General features: G+C 37.7%; 1 protein-coding gene across 1 annotated transcript in view; it reads left to right on the forward strand.

Annotated features, from left to right (window-relative positions):
* CREBBP (CREB binding lysine acetyltransferase) overlaps window positions 1-14,941 on the forward strand; it is a gene marked incomplete at its 5' end in the record, with an annotated part of 84,248 nt that overhangs the window by 44,151 nt on the left and 25,156 nt on the right. Inside the window, 10 exons of the mRNA XM_085307197.1 lie at window positions 384-577; window positions 701-754; window positions 1,922-2,046; window positions 2,696-2,884; window positions 4,473-4,892; window positions 5,579-5,758; window positions 5,991-6,177; window positions 11,001-11,119; window positions 11,265-11,504; window positions 12,015-12,103. Coding sequence (XP_085163323.1) covers window positions 384-577; window positions 701-754; window positions 1,922-2,046; window positions 2,696-2,884; window positions 4,473-4,892; window positions 5,579-5,758; window positions 5,991-6,177; window positions 11,001-11,119; window positions 11,265-11,504; window positions 12,015-12,103 — 1,797 coding nt within the window. The remainder of the gene's footprint in view (window positions 1-383; window positions 578-700; window positions 755-1,921; window positions 2,047-2,695; window positions 2,885-4,472; window positions 4,893-5,578; window positions 5,759-5,990; window positions 6,178-11,000; window positions 11,120-11,264; window positions 11,505-12,014; window positions 12,104-14,941) is intronic.

Below are 14,941 nucleotides of genomic sequence, written 5' to 3' on the forward strand. Positions count from 1 at the left end.
AAAAATTATTATTATGAAAATATGATTTAAAAATCAGTGACACCTAGAAAGTAAATTGMAACTTCCTGTTGGTTTTTGTCCAAGCGATAGAGAACCTGCAATTTTCTCCTTTTCCTGCTAATCTATTCAGAATAGATATAGTGGATAGTCATAAAGCCAAGTCTTTTTTTTTTTTTTTCCTAGAAGCTTTATTTTTTTCTTACCTATGTTAAAGCAGCGATGATTCTGTCTCAGCTTAATTGAACTGTGAAAAGAAGTGATTCTTGTTCAAATAGACTGGTGCGCACATTTATTTAATTAAAGGGAAGGGCAGTATTCTGATAGACTGCACAAGTTCTGCTGATGTTTTTCTTATACTTGATACTGAGTTTTTTTGTTTTTTTGTTTTTNTATTACCACTTATTAGCAGAAAAAATCTATAAGATACAGAAGGAACTAGAAGAGAAAAGGAGGTCTCGTCTACATAAACAAGGGATCTTGGGAAACCAGGCAGCCTTACAGACCCCAGGACCTCAGCCCCCTGGTATCCCCCAGGTGGCTGCTGCCATGGGCCAGGCACAGCCCGTGAGGCCTCCCAGTAAGTACTTCTTTATGAGGATGAGAGGGGCTGAGGAAAACAGAAGTAAAAAGTGGGWGGATTTAGTTTTTCTTTTTTTATGTTAATTTTTTTCCTCTGTCCATTCTTCTGCTTCTTTTGCAGACGGACCTATGTCCATGCCAAACGTGCCTATGAGTCGTATGCAGGTTTCTCAAGGTATCTATATTTTTGTGTCTCATTGCAATTTGTGGATTCAAAATACGTATTTAGGGGAAAAGCTGATCTGTTTTTCTTTCAGAGTTTGAGGCAGGAGTGGGGGGGGGGAGTTAACTCCTGGATCTCCCTTTTTTCACCATCGTTCTTTGCTGTTTTCTGTGCTGTGTTAATTAACAGTATGTACTGAGTRTTTTGTTAGCAATTAGGAAGTAACTCAGTCCTTTGAAAAGAGGAGAAAACAAGCAAGAATTCTGTGAATGATCTGTCATTTAGAAACTTAATTAACTTTTGGGAGCGGGAGTTCAGCACATTTTTATCAGCTTATTAGCCAAAAATATACCTGTAGCTGAAAACTTGCCACAAAGTGCATTTAAAAAGGTATAGCTTGTTCATAGCACTGCTGTCTTGCCATCACTGATTTGGACTGCTGTGGCCTCATGGAGGTGTTTTTCTGAAAAATATGAACCGATGGCTTCTAGGTGCTTCAGCTTTCACAGAAAGAAGTAGCCCATTTTTTTTTAATTTCTTGATAGAATATTAGTAGTAAGTTAAAATTTTATGTTGAAATTTCCTGGGGCAGTTGTATCCTGAACCTTTTTGGTTCATTTAGGTAAGATAAAAAGTAGTTGGCAAGTACATCACTGTAAATATTTATTTATACATTTATTCTTGTTGGAAAAAATATCTAAATTTTTTCTAGGGAAGAAATTTTCTGAAGGAAAGGCCCAACATCTTTTTAAGCATATTGCTTGTTTCTGTCCTGATTTGAGAGTAGAACTTGCTTTCATGTAAGCAAATACATATTTGTATCTTATTTACTTCAAGCGTTTCAGTGAAGCCTGAGTAAGATGTTGCTGTTTCAGGGCTAACACCCTAAGGTACTATATACAAATAGCATCCTGTTGTTACGGATCATCCACACTGTTCATCTTGCGTGTGTTTTAGACACTGTAAATTATGTTTTACTCTGACTGATATTCCTCTAAATATTTTTTTGCTTCCTGATTTGTCTCTTAAACCAAATAATTTGAACCAAGTTAAAGAGAAAAAATGAAGTATAGGAGAGTTGGATTTTACTCATAATAAAAGTGAATTTTATTGTAGAGTATACATACATAAATCATGGTGACTTGTTCCTAATGAGTTGTTTTGGGGGTGCATTTGCAGGAATGAATCAGTTTAACCCCATGTCCATAGGGAATGTACAGATGCCACAAGCACCCATGGGACCCCGCGCAGCTTCTCCAATGAACCACCCTGTACAGATGAATAACATGGGCGCTGTTCCTGCGGTTCGTATTTCTAGTTACCAAATTCCTCTAAAAAATGAGTGCATTACATTTAGCAGAGTTAACACTCTTCTGAAAAGGCCACATCATAAAGCAGTTCTGTAAATTGTAGGATAATTTCATGGAAATGCACCGAGTCTGCCAGACTCCTATTGAGGTGATTGTTTTMACTATTTACATGTTTTTTTATTAAAAAAAAAAAAGACCATCTTCAGCGAGGTAGATGTCACAGATGAAATGTTATCCAACAAAGAGCATAGTTCTTTCAAGAACTGTATCTTTCCAGTATATAAACTTTCTCTGTTTTTCTGTGAAAACTTGGTTTTATTCTTTAGAAAAAATGAAAATATTTTTGTTTTTACTGGATTATCTCTGTTAGGTCAGAAAGCAAAACAAAATTTAGCATTTTTAATAGAGCTTTAATACTATTACTTTGGTTTTTTAAAAAAAAAAAAAAAACTTCTGTCATGAACGCCATGGAACAAACGTTAATGTTCTGTGTACGTGCCCAGTTCCATTCAGTTTATTGAAGCAAGTCTTCCTCTTAGTTTTGGCCATATCTTATGGCCACTTACTTTGAGAGCATTTTCCTTTATGTGGCTACACTATAATAAAAAATATTAATATCTTTAATTTGGATGTGAATTTTTAGATGGCAATGTCTCCTTCCCGAATGCCTCAGCCACAGAACATGATGGGAGCTCATTCCAATAATATGATGGGTCAGGCTCCTACCCAGAACCAATTTCTGTCTCAGAATCAGTTTCCAGCATCCAGTGGGGCTATGAATGTGAACAACGTGGGCATGGGTCAATCAACAGCCCAGGCAGGGGTAACACAGGTAAGATGTATTCTAATAGCTGGTTTATTTACTCTAGATTATCTTAGTCTATTTTTTTAATTATTGTTTCAGTGTGCTTATATCCATTGTTTATTGTAGTCATCCTTGACTTTGAGGTTACATCTGCCTTCTCTACRAGCTCTTATGTATCCTATGTACATGCATTAACTGGGGGTTGTGCTCACCTGTAATTTCTGATTAAAAAAATTCTAAAAAAATACACGCTGAGAATTTTAAGGGAGAATATCAAATTAGTTCATGGGACACTTCTGAGCACATGTTCTTTCTGAGTGTGTGTGTGTGTGTGTGTGTGGACTTTAGTAGCTACCTTTAAATCAAGAGTCACAGTAAAGTAGATAGGGAAAACCATTTTAAGTTTCTTTTCATCTTTCAACTTCTGAACAGAAAGTTGTTTTCCAAAAGGTTGATTTTTTTTGTTTGTTTGTTTACTTTTTTGTTACAACAGTGGTCAGTGAAGTCACAGTTGTTTCTGATGCCGAAGTATTTGGCTTTCCACAGTGAGGGACTTGTTTCTGAACTCAGAGTAATTTAGTTTGCTTGGGACCTGTACCATTCTCTAGTCCAACTCCATGCTTAAAGGAGGGACAACCAAGGAAGGTTACCTAGGGCTCTGAAAAGTTAAATTTTGGGTATCTCTAGGATSGGCCTTTTACAACTTCTTAGGCCTCTGGTCTGTTGTTTGACCGCCTTCATGGTGGAAAAGATTTTCCTAATGCAGTTAGTTCATTAAAACTGACTATAAATAGGCAACATAGAAGCATGTTTTAAGTTTGAAATCTTATATGCAGGAAATTATTAATTGATTTAGACTCTTAAGAGCAAGATGCACATCTGTATTAAAGCAGAAATGATACATACATCTGAGGTAGAATATTATTCTGTTCTTATTGCTAGTTATCTGATTCAATTCTTAGTAAAATGTATAACATAAAAGTTTGAGCACTTCCAGAATACTTTGTTGTTGCTGCTCTGAAAGATCCAGAATTAAATACTTGGAGCAGAGTAGTGTGATCAGATTTTTTTTTTGATTTTTTTTTATTTTATTTTTTTTTAAGAAAGGAAAAAAGAAAGAAAGAAAGAAAAAGGAAAAAAAGAGAAAATTTAAGTATCCTGCTGTGCATTTCATTGGGATAGATGTTAAATGCACTGGAGTGGTTTCCAGAGAAGGGCTGCCCTGGAATTTCAGCCTAAATTCTGAAATAGCTTGAAACCATTTTCTGTGTAATGTCCAAACTTCTCCCAGCCAATAGCATGATTTAGAGATTGTTTGCCCGCAGGTTTCTCTGTTACTGAGGAGGTCCTAAGGATTCTCTCTCTTCTGTGGCAGTAAAATTAATGTAAAATGATGTGCAAGCTACAGCTAGCTGTAGGAGCAAGGCTCATTACAACTATTAAAGAAAACAAAGTCATTTGCAACAGCAGCACTCATTCGCTTTTAGATGATTGCATGTTTAGACTTTCAAAGTAGTACTGTTTTAAAAGATGTCAGTGCTGTGATTTAGAGGACAAGTGTGATTCCCACAGTTTGAGGAGTGACGTGTATGTAAGAGAATCTCTCTCGCTCCAGCAGGGGCAGGTTCCCAGTGCTGCTCTTCCTAACTCCATCAACATGCTAGGACCACAGAGTGSTCAGTTGTCATGTCCACCCGTGACCCAGCCACCTCTACATCAGACTGCACCTCCAGTGTCCACTGCAGCTGGCATGCCACCTATTCAGCACCAGACACCACCTGGAATGACTCCTCCTCAGCCAGCAGCACCTACTCAGCCATCGACACCCGTCTCGTCTTCGGGACAGACCCCTACACCTACACCAGGTTCTGTTCCCAACGCGACACAGACGCAGAGTACACCGACGGGGCAGACTGCAGCACAGGCTCAAGTGACACCGCAGCCTCAGACCCCAGTTCAACCCCAGTCTGTGCCAACCCCACAGCCATCTCAGCAGCAGCCAACATCTGTGCAGGCACAGCCACCTGGCACTCCAGTAAGTACCAGCTAGTTGCATTTTTCCATGTGGTGAAATAAGCATTCCACAGGAATCCTTCCTTTGTACAGCAGTGCTGTGAATTTATAGAGCCCATACTGTTTATGGCTGTAAATCCTAGTTTCTACTTCAGAACAAAAGATTTAAAAAAAAAATAGTTATGTATACCTATGTAAAAATGTGTCTATTCAGATGTTCAGTGTTTGAAGGAGGGGAGCATGCTGAATGACTTTGCACTGCTCAAAGTAAAAAGAACAGCAATGTGTGGAAAGATTAGGCAAAATAGGCTTATATCTATATTTGGCCCATTAACGTGTATTTGACCTTAATCGGAATTGGTCTTTTCTGAACATGAAACTTGAATGCTTTTTTTTGCTATTTTTTTTCTTTTTTGTCAGAGCAATGCACACGTTGAATTGTTGAATGTACAGTCTTTTACTGGGCAGGTGTTTTCTCTGTAAAAGCAGCCTCTTTGGGACAGAATTCTTCCTTGGCTTCTCCTCTGTAAAGCAGAGTGTTACAAAATGTGGTATATAGAAACTTGGCTACAGTGAGCTCCTATATCCATGTTCTGCACTGTTTTAGAATATCATCTCATGTCTTTTTTTTTTTGTGCTGTTTTTTTTTAGTAAAGGAAAATATTTCTATATATGCAGTGTCTTTCTTTTGTACTGTTTTTACAACAGCTATCCCAGGCAGCAGCTAGTATTGATAACAGGGTCCCCACCCCTGCCTCAGTTGCTAGTGCTGATACGAATTCCCAGCAACTAGGACCAGATGCACCAATGCTAGAAAGCAAATCAGAAGTTAAAAATGAAGAAACTGAGCCAGAGACTAGTGAGACACAAGTGGAAGCTAAGACTGAGGTAAATGAGATTCTATACAGTTTAACTGAAAGCAGTGATAGATATAAAAGCACTTAATGATGTGTCTGAAATGGTGAGTTAAGGTGGCGAGAAGAGGGTAGTTACTGGAAAGTAACTGTCCTGAGGAAAGCCATGGATGGAGAGTGCTTTGACAATCTCAAACTAATATTTGGAATGACTGAAGATTGAGACATAGATGTAATGGCATGTCTTTCTTGCATCTTTTCTTAAGGTGGAGGAGGATTTACAAGGATCTTCACAAACAAAAGAAGAAGCAGATGGAACAGAAATGAAACAGGAGCCAATGGAAATAGAAGAAAAGAAACCTGAAATAAAAGTAGATGCTAAGGAGGAAGATGAAGGTGGCACTAATGGAACCACTTCACAATCCACGTCACCATCTCAGCCCCGTAAAAAAAGTATGTATACGAAAACTTTTTTCACTAGCCATTGCTTTCGGCATTGTCTGTTCCTGCTGGAAGGTATATTTTGCATGCGTGTTTCAGCACATGAGGCTGGGAGATTAGTACTCCAGGTTATTTTTGAAAGCAGATCTCCTTTAATGGTATGTGAATCACAGGTGAGAAACGTTTTGCTGTGGGCTTGATTCTGGCAATCATTTCTGCCAATGGTAAACTTCTTAAGGGGTCCAGTTGCTGCCTGGAAGAACCAAGGCAGTAAGGTAGCAATGGCTGTAAAGAAGTTGTACAGAAGGATCTTTGTATCTTGGCCGGTTCTCTTTCATGGGAGGTCAACTGAGATACAGTGCTCTCAGTAACCAAGAATAATACTCATTTCTATGCTTCCTCATAAGAGGCTGCACTCTCAGCCTTCTTACTGAGTTGTAGCTTTCGTAGGTCTGACAACTAGGTGCTGGAACTGATTTCCTGAATCTGTTTCTTTGAGCCTTGACTGCTTCACTAGTCTTACTCTTTAAAAGACCACCTGTGTAGCTTTTTTGTGTAGCATTCACCTGAAAGCTTCCTCCTTGGAAATATTTAAAACAGTTCAGTTAGCTCTGTTAGCTTAATCTAAAGTGTAATATTTGAATTTGTTTGGATATAGGTGCAACTGTATCTGTAACATATATTTTTTTTCCCGAAGGAAACATGGTAGCATTACAGATTTTGAATGGACTTACATACATGTTTGCATGCCTTGGGTCAATAAGAAATAATTTAATAAGATGTTTAAAGGAAACAGAGGGAAGAAATTGCTCTGTGTTGTAATGCAGGCCTTGTGGGAGCCTGCAAGATGAGGTTTTTGGCCTCAAAATCCTTAGCTGTTTTCAGGGTCGCTTAGCATCCACTTGTTTGGATTGACATTTTCTGTGGTTAACTTTTGACCAAAGGTAAGCTTTCAACATGCTGCAAACATCAAAGGAGGGAAAGTCCTTTTCAAGACTTTTCTGTCCTCCTTTAGAAGGGAATTGCATAGAGTTACAGTAAAAAGAACATTACAGCTGCATGCTGTTCAGGATGTGATCAAGAAGTTGCAAGATTTTAAAGTTTGTGCAATATGAATAATGAACCCCTGTGCTTTGGGTTGTACTTAATTACTAAACCTAATCTTTTTACAATAAACACGTTTTCCTGCAGATGGTATTTTTGATTTGTAGTGTAGTGGGCCAGCCAAATGAGAATACACTGCCCCACAAGCTGGCAGAGTCCATTTCAAACAAAACATAACGCAGGGACTGGAAAGTTTATTGGCGTTTATAAGCCAGTTATATTCCCAGTGGAAAGAGTCATTGCTACTGCTTGTTAGAAGAAATCACTTGGGAGTAAATTGAGCCAAGTGGTTGAAAGACTAAGGTTTTTGCAGAATGAACTGTCAGAGGTATACTGTATCATTCTGATTATTAGATTTGGGTTACTATATATTTCCAATACCTTATGTAGTAACAAATTTCTCATCTTAGAAATAGTGGAGCTTTGTAACTGTATATTATAATACATGTGCACCTTGAGTACATGGGTAGGTACAACTACATACACAACATGAAATGGTGGCGTTCCCTTACCAAGTAGCTTGTCCAACTTTYGTAGAGTGTTTGTATTAAAATGTTATATAAACCAAGAGGTATTCAAGAGTAAATACCATTAAGTATGCTTAAAGGTTAGATGATATCTTAAAACTGCTTACGGTAATCATCTAGATGTTTTAATTGGTTATGAAATTATTTGAAAATCCTTTCCTTCCTTCCTGTGTAGGATCCCTACAGTTATCCCCCCTAGGATAACACTGCTGAGATAGGGTTTTGCTCGACTCACCTACACCTGAATTCTTGCAGTTTGGTCACCTTGGAGAATTGTGGGCACCTTGTTAACAAGCTTTTCTTCCTTTCCCTGTTCATAGATTTGCCTTTGTAAGTGGGGGCTTGATACTCTCGCATTTCAAATTCAGGTGTGTTTGGTTTGGAGTTTATTTTCTTCTCCCCTCTCGTATCTGATGTGAACCAGAGGGTAGGATTTTTTTTTCCTTGCCTTTTCTCTTGCAGTCTTCTCTAAAGAAAAAGCATAATACTAATTTGGGTACCTCGTGTCTCCTCCTCTCATTAGAGATGGCTGCCTTACAGCTTGGTGACCTTTAAGATTAGTTTTTTTTGGCTTTTCTTCTTTATAAGTCATTCTAATGCAAAGCCTGCAAGTCTTTTTTTTTTTCTCTTTTTTTTTTTAAAAAAAAGAGCATATTATCTTTGCTGTTTTGAGAATGTGTTCTCATCTTCCTCGAGAGTTTTCTCCTTAGTGTCCTTAGTAATCACAAGCAGGATTTCCTCTCTTTAAAAGGAAAAAATATATTATTCTTTCTTTTTTTAAAAAAAAAAAAAAGAAGAAGAAGAAAGAAGTAACATTATACTCTTGTCAGGCAGATAATACATCATCATGATTCAGGCAAAGATCCCATGTTCTCTCTGCCACCCACGCATCCAAGACAAAATGGGATAACTCTTTACAGAGAGCTCCTTGCTGAAAGAGGAGTACTGAGGGTGGTGAATTGTGAAGAAGAGGAGAGGGGAGAGCAGAAAAGTTCTTGCAAAAATCTGGGCACGGGGAGATCCTGTGATCACATTTTCTGTTATTAGCCATGTTCATTAGAGGCAGAGAGTTCCAAAGATAAAGCACGAGGCCTTTTTACTGCTGAAGATTTAAGGCAACTTTTCTCTGCGTTTTTTTTGTGGAAAGTCAAATCAGAACAAATGGATTTTGATTTTTACTTTTTCAAACTTCAAAATGAAAGGAGAATGCAGACTTTCTTGGCAAAGATATTTAACATAACTTTTGCAAATTTCTTTAAAGATTAATTGTCTGTTGGGGCTTTAAATCGAGATTAGATGCATTTTGAAAGACATGCTAGCCCGGTGGTATAGGGGTCAGTACAGGGAAAATTCTCTGTAAGAGATGACAAGCAGATGGCCAGAATAGATCATTAAAAGGTGTTCTTTGACCTTTAAATTTTACTAAACGAAAGAATTCAGAATATCAAGTTATGAAGTACCTGAGTCAAACTATGATGTTTCCACAAGCAATAGAAAATACCTTGCCTCGTTAATGGAGCTCTGTGTCTCATTCTGCTCTTGAGAACTCCATAACACTATTTTGCAAGTGTTTATGACATTTTGAGAATATATAGTAGAGTTTCTTTACTAGGGAAATGTCTGGCAATATGTTATGAATAGATCCAGAGCAGRTTCTTCATTTTATGAGTACTGAAATTATGGCAACTGCCAAAGTGATCATCAGGTCATTGCTGTAACCATGAACATGGTCCTCCTGGGACAATCTTGTTTTCATCTGGCTAATACGAGTTTGGTAGTAGTAGCAGCACAGGATCTCGGTGTACCTGTAAGACAAGCCCATGCTGAACTCCTGCTAGCACCTTGCTTAAGTCTTTTGCCATAATTTAGCTTACATGGGTACATCAGCAGCAGTCCTGCCTCCAGTCACTGGCAGTGCACTCAACCTCTCTGCAGCTTTCTCCTTGCTCTGCAAGGACTATTTTCAGCCCAACTGACAGGAGCTGCAGTGTACAGAAATGCTGAAAAAAAATTGAAAACAATACTTCAGACCTTCTTGAATAGCGTCAACTTAATTCTTTGCCTTGCTTTATTTTTGCATGTAATTTCAGGGGGCGCAGTTGACACAGAAAGGCTTTTGTTCTCAGAAATATAAAATATTTTTTTTAAAAAAACCCAAAAAGCTACTTAAATCATAGGTCAGTTAGAGGTTCAGAAAGCTATGATACCTGTTCATATCTTCACAAATACCATTTGAGGGAGAAAGCATTGATAAACCTCCTAGGGAGTCACTGCATGCTACTGCTATGAGTGCTCCAGCAAAACTCCTAATTGGTCCTTTTTATTGGTTTCATTCTCATTTCAGCTGGGTAGATAAATACTGGATGCCATCTAGTTTTCTGTTTTTAAATAATAGGCATACTTTCCTATTTCAAGACTCTTTTCCTAAGAAAATAAATGTAATGACACTACTGCGGTATTGAAAGAGCTCTCCAAGTTACTATTATTTTTCAAAACCTGCATCGCTTTTCCTGCCGCTGTCATCCCCTGTTGAAAGAAACGTGGCTGTTGCCATGCCACTGTCACCAAGTGTTTGTAATGATGCGTATAAATCTACAAGTATTAACACTTTCAGAATCAATTAGCAGTCCTTGAGACCAGGGCTGTCTGTATACTATGCCCAGAAAGTTCCTATGCCGGTTATCAAGCTATCTAATTACTTACTGTAGAGCTCTTTGGCGCTCTTTGGCCCTGTCCACTGGGGTGKTTTTGCTAGAAAAATACTAAAATGGAAACAGTGGACAGTGTTAGAAAAGGGGAAGAGGAAGGTAGGCTCTTAGTTTGTACTCTGAAGAGCTAGACTTTGTCCACATTAGAGTAATTGCTTGGTTAATTTGGTTCTGGATAAATTCTTTTTTATGCTGTAGAAAATTTCTTTACGGGCTACAGTTGTCGGTAGCTGTGGATTCAGGGAACATCATCTAATGTAATTTCAGTARAGATAAAAGCTATGCGGTGTCCTCTTGATTACAGGTTTTGCTGCTGATCAATTATGCAGTTCAGGAAAACTCTGTTTAAGACTTTTGTGTTAAGCTAGTGGGGAGTTTGGGAGTGGGGGGAGGTTTTTTTTTGTTTTGTTTTTTGTTTTTTGTTTTTTTTTAGCGGAACCCAGCAGTTAGGATACCTGGACAGGAATTTGCTAACCTTTCTAACTTCCATTAACAGTTTTCAAGCCTGAGGAGCTGCGCCAGGCGCTCATGCCTACCCTCGAAGCTCTGTACCGGCAGGACCCAGAGTCTCTACCTTTCAGACAGCCTGTGGATCCTCAGCTTTTAGGGATTCCGGTGAGTTGGCAATAGCAAAATATAAAATGTTTGTGTGGGATTTCTCATAGCTTTACTCACATGAACATTTCATCTTTTGCATGAATAGTGTGAAACATTGACACCTTAAAAATAAAGGGTTTTGTGTATGTGTATGTGTTTGAAGGACTACTTTGACATTGTGAAGAATCCTATGGACCTTTCAACCATTAAACGTAAATTGGATACTGGGCAGTACCAAGAACCCTGGCAGTACGTGGACGATGTTTGGCTAATGTTTAACAATGCCTGGCTTTACAATCGCAAGACTTCCAGGGTCTATAAGTTTTGCACTAAACTCGCAGAGGTGTTTGAACAAGAGATTGATCCTGTTATGCAATCACTTGGCTACTGCTGTGGGCGCAAGGTATGTATGTTGGGGTTTGGATTGAGTTCTGTTCTCCCAGAGATCTTAGCCTGATTAAGCAGATAAATCATAGCATTTATATAGTCTCTCGCTCTTTTTTTTTTTTTTTCCCTAACTGAAATAATGAAAGGGCTAGTAAAGAAAAAAAAATCAGATTTGTATCAGCATGCTAAGACTAAAAAATTTAGGTAGCATTCTTCTTGTTATATTTCTCCAAAGAATAATTTTTTCAGACATAGGTAATATTAAAATGTTTTGTTTTTCATTTTTTTTTGCAATAAATTAGGCAGGTTGAGGGACAGATCTTTTAACTTGTGTAGTTGATAATTGTTAGCTCGATGAAGAGAGCTATTCAACATAGTGGCTTCGGAAAGTGTGATAAATGTCTCAATATACATCAATAAACATCCCTATGTATTACAATGTTCTTAAATGTTGGGTTTACCTATCAGATATTTGATCAACATAAAATCACATTTTAATGGTTCTTTTCTTGTCTTTGTTTTCCAGTATGAGTTTTCTCCACAGACCTTGTGCTGCTATGGTAAGCAGTTGTGTACTATTCCTCGTGATGCTGCCTACTACAGTTACCAGAATAGGTAAGTCCTCAACTTTTTTTTTTTCCTTTTTATTCAAGAAGTAAGATCCTATCAGCTCTCTGCCAATAAAGAGAACGATTATTAACCTTCTCTTTCCTTTATTTGTCAGTTAAGTCAGGAAAAAGTTATCTATCTTGCTAGCCTTTGCCAGGTGACCTTCTGTTTTGTATTCTGAARCTTGATTAGAAACTGTTTAAGTGCTTGCTGGTAGCTGTTGGCTGTTAGCTGCAGCTGTTGGCTGCACCATGCACCGTTTAAATGGAAGTTCTCCATATTTTCCACAAAATCCRTAGCAGGGCTTACTGGAGGGAGAAGGGGGGAATTGCCAAAAGGCACTGAGAAAAGCATGTTGCCTTGTTTTGGTAGAGTTATAATATACTGGTATGCTTTGGAATTAGTGTCAGAAATTTCAAAGCAAATGGTACTGTGATCAATTGCAAGACTTCTAGTTTCTGTATTCCTAGTAAATAGTTAATTCTTTTTAAACTATTTTTTTCAAGATGCCAATGCATAAAGTTAGAATCTGATTTAGACAGCAAAAGTGAAATGTTATAACCATAATTTTCATGAAAAAGGATGTAAATTAAATGAGATGTTTACAGTAATAGTGATAGTAACAAATGTAGTGTAAAGTTATTTTTCGAGCATCAATCACTATTAAAAACTGCCCAGACTCTATGAAAAGCTAGAAAAATAATAGTTTGCTCTTAAAATTTTCTTAATACTAGGTTTTGATGTTCATATGTTTATTAAACAATGATTAGTATTACAATATTCATCTTTCATTTAATACCTAAGTCAATAGTGTTATAATGAATAACAATTTAAAGCAAACTGTTAAAAGTTGGCTTTCTTCTTTTTTTTTTTTTTTTTGATTTCTCCACCCCCCTCAAAAAATTATAAAACGTAAATTGGATAAGAGACAAACTTCCTTTTCCCTATTTAAAACAAAATCATGAATTTCTTTCCAGAGGCTTGACGGTCTAAGCCTTGCCGTCTTTGAAGTGCACAGCAGACTGTAGTCTGACTGAAGTTATGGAATGAATTCAGAAAGTCAGTGCTTGCATTTAATTTCTTAAGATCACTACAACACCAAATCATGTTGTAAGATGTTGCAACGCTGTTGTATTCCACAGAGCTGGAATGGCAAAATATGGGAGATGAAAGCATGTTGTGTTAGGTTATACATTGGGTCTTGCTTGGCTTTCCTTAGGAAGGTAGTATTGTTATGCAGGAATATAGATTCACAAGCTGACCTATAAGGTTTTATACAGGCATTATGAATTCCCAGAAAAAGTCAGTCTGAAGAGAAATTAAGCTATAAATAACATTTAAAAAGATAGTTCTTGAGTAGTCACTGTAAGAGGAGAAAAATACTAAATATCAATTATCAGTGTATTAGAATTTCAAATATTTTTCATAGTATGCAGCCAGAGAGTACTATATTTGAAAAGAAATAGCAACTTCAAAAGCAATTGAAGGAGTCATTTTTCTTTCAGTAATACTTCTCTGTTTGAATTCAGTATTAAATCATTTTGGATCACTCAGTGGAAGGCAAAGTTGATTGCTAGCATGACGTATGGAGTTGATAAGGGTGATGTTTTTCTCTGGGCTCGGCAGTATAATACTTCAGTTTCCTACCTAAGTATGCCAGTCTGTTGGTCCCCACCCCAGAGAAGTTGGTTTAAAAAGGTATTGATACAGAAGAGGTGATTTGTCCAAGTAGCAGTGGGCCAATAACAGGACTGAAGTATAAGGTGTTCCCTGGTCATCCAGGTATCTTCAGAAGGAGGTTAGAGTTTGAGGGATAGGGGGTTTTCTTTTCTTTTCTCTTGAGGTCTTCTATTTTAAGCCAATTAAATCAAGAGTGATTCATGGAAGTTGAGGGATTTTGGGGGGGTCTCGTGTTTTTTTTTTTTTCTTTTTTTTTTTTTTTTTTGATAAAATACTTGTGAAGATCTGTCACAACATCTTTTAAGTGTGTACATAGCCTGTTGGATCATAGAAAGCCCTTACTAATCAGCTGTACTGCTCTATCAAATTAACTGTTTCCCGTTGTAGTGATCTTCCTCAAATCTTAGGGTTTTTTTTTTCTTAACCGTATAGTAAATGAGCAAGAAGCAAATTATATGGTTCCAGCAGACCTTTGTTTGGCCAATRCTGTTTTTCTTCATTTATGGAAGAGAGATAATCAGAATTATCTGAAGTCCAGCGTATTTCATAACTAAATTATGAATAAAGATATTTGGACGTCATTGAATTAACAGTCTCTGGTACTTCAATTAAATGGTTAGCAATTAATTACTAAGTAGAGCTCTTCAGCTTCCATCAAGCAACGCAGAAGTTCAAGTGTTCCAGAAAATATACTTCTGCAGTGGATATCCATCTGAAACAAGTGATCGGTATTCAATATCAGCGCAAGCATCCGATCATTAATTTAGTTTTTCTTTTGGATACACTTGAACTACAGCTGGAACTTCACCTGTTAATGCAGAAATTGAGCCTTTTCTTGATTTTTTGGTAAAAGGGAAGCAGTCACCAGAACAGTCTGCATTTGAAAAGCTCTTCCTTTTCAGCATGTTGCGATAAGGGCGCCCCTTGGGTTTTCCCTGGCTGTCACGGCTGGCACACTGCGTGCTTTCGGTAGTTTTTGTTGACTCTTCGTAGCGGCACGCCAGACTCGAGTTGCGAGCAAGCCTCGTTTCTGAGGGCCCAGGTTCATAGTGACTTCCAAGTACTGTTCCACAGGGGTTACTTTATGGACAAGTATTCACGACCGTCGGGCGATTCATTTTTCGCAGTATTTCAGTTTTTTCGCTTCCTCATTCTAATCGCGGC

This window comes from Rhea americana, unplaced genomic scaffold (genome assembly GCF_003343005.1).
Source record: "Rhea americana isolate MKP2758 unplaced genomic scaffold, rheAme1 scaffold_255, whole genome shotgun sequence".
Lineage (NCBI taxonomy): Eukaryota > Metazoa > Chordata > Aves > Rheiformes > Rheidae > Rhea > Rhea americana.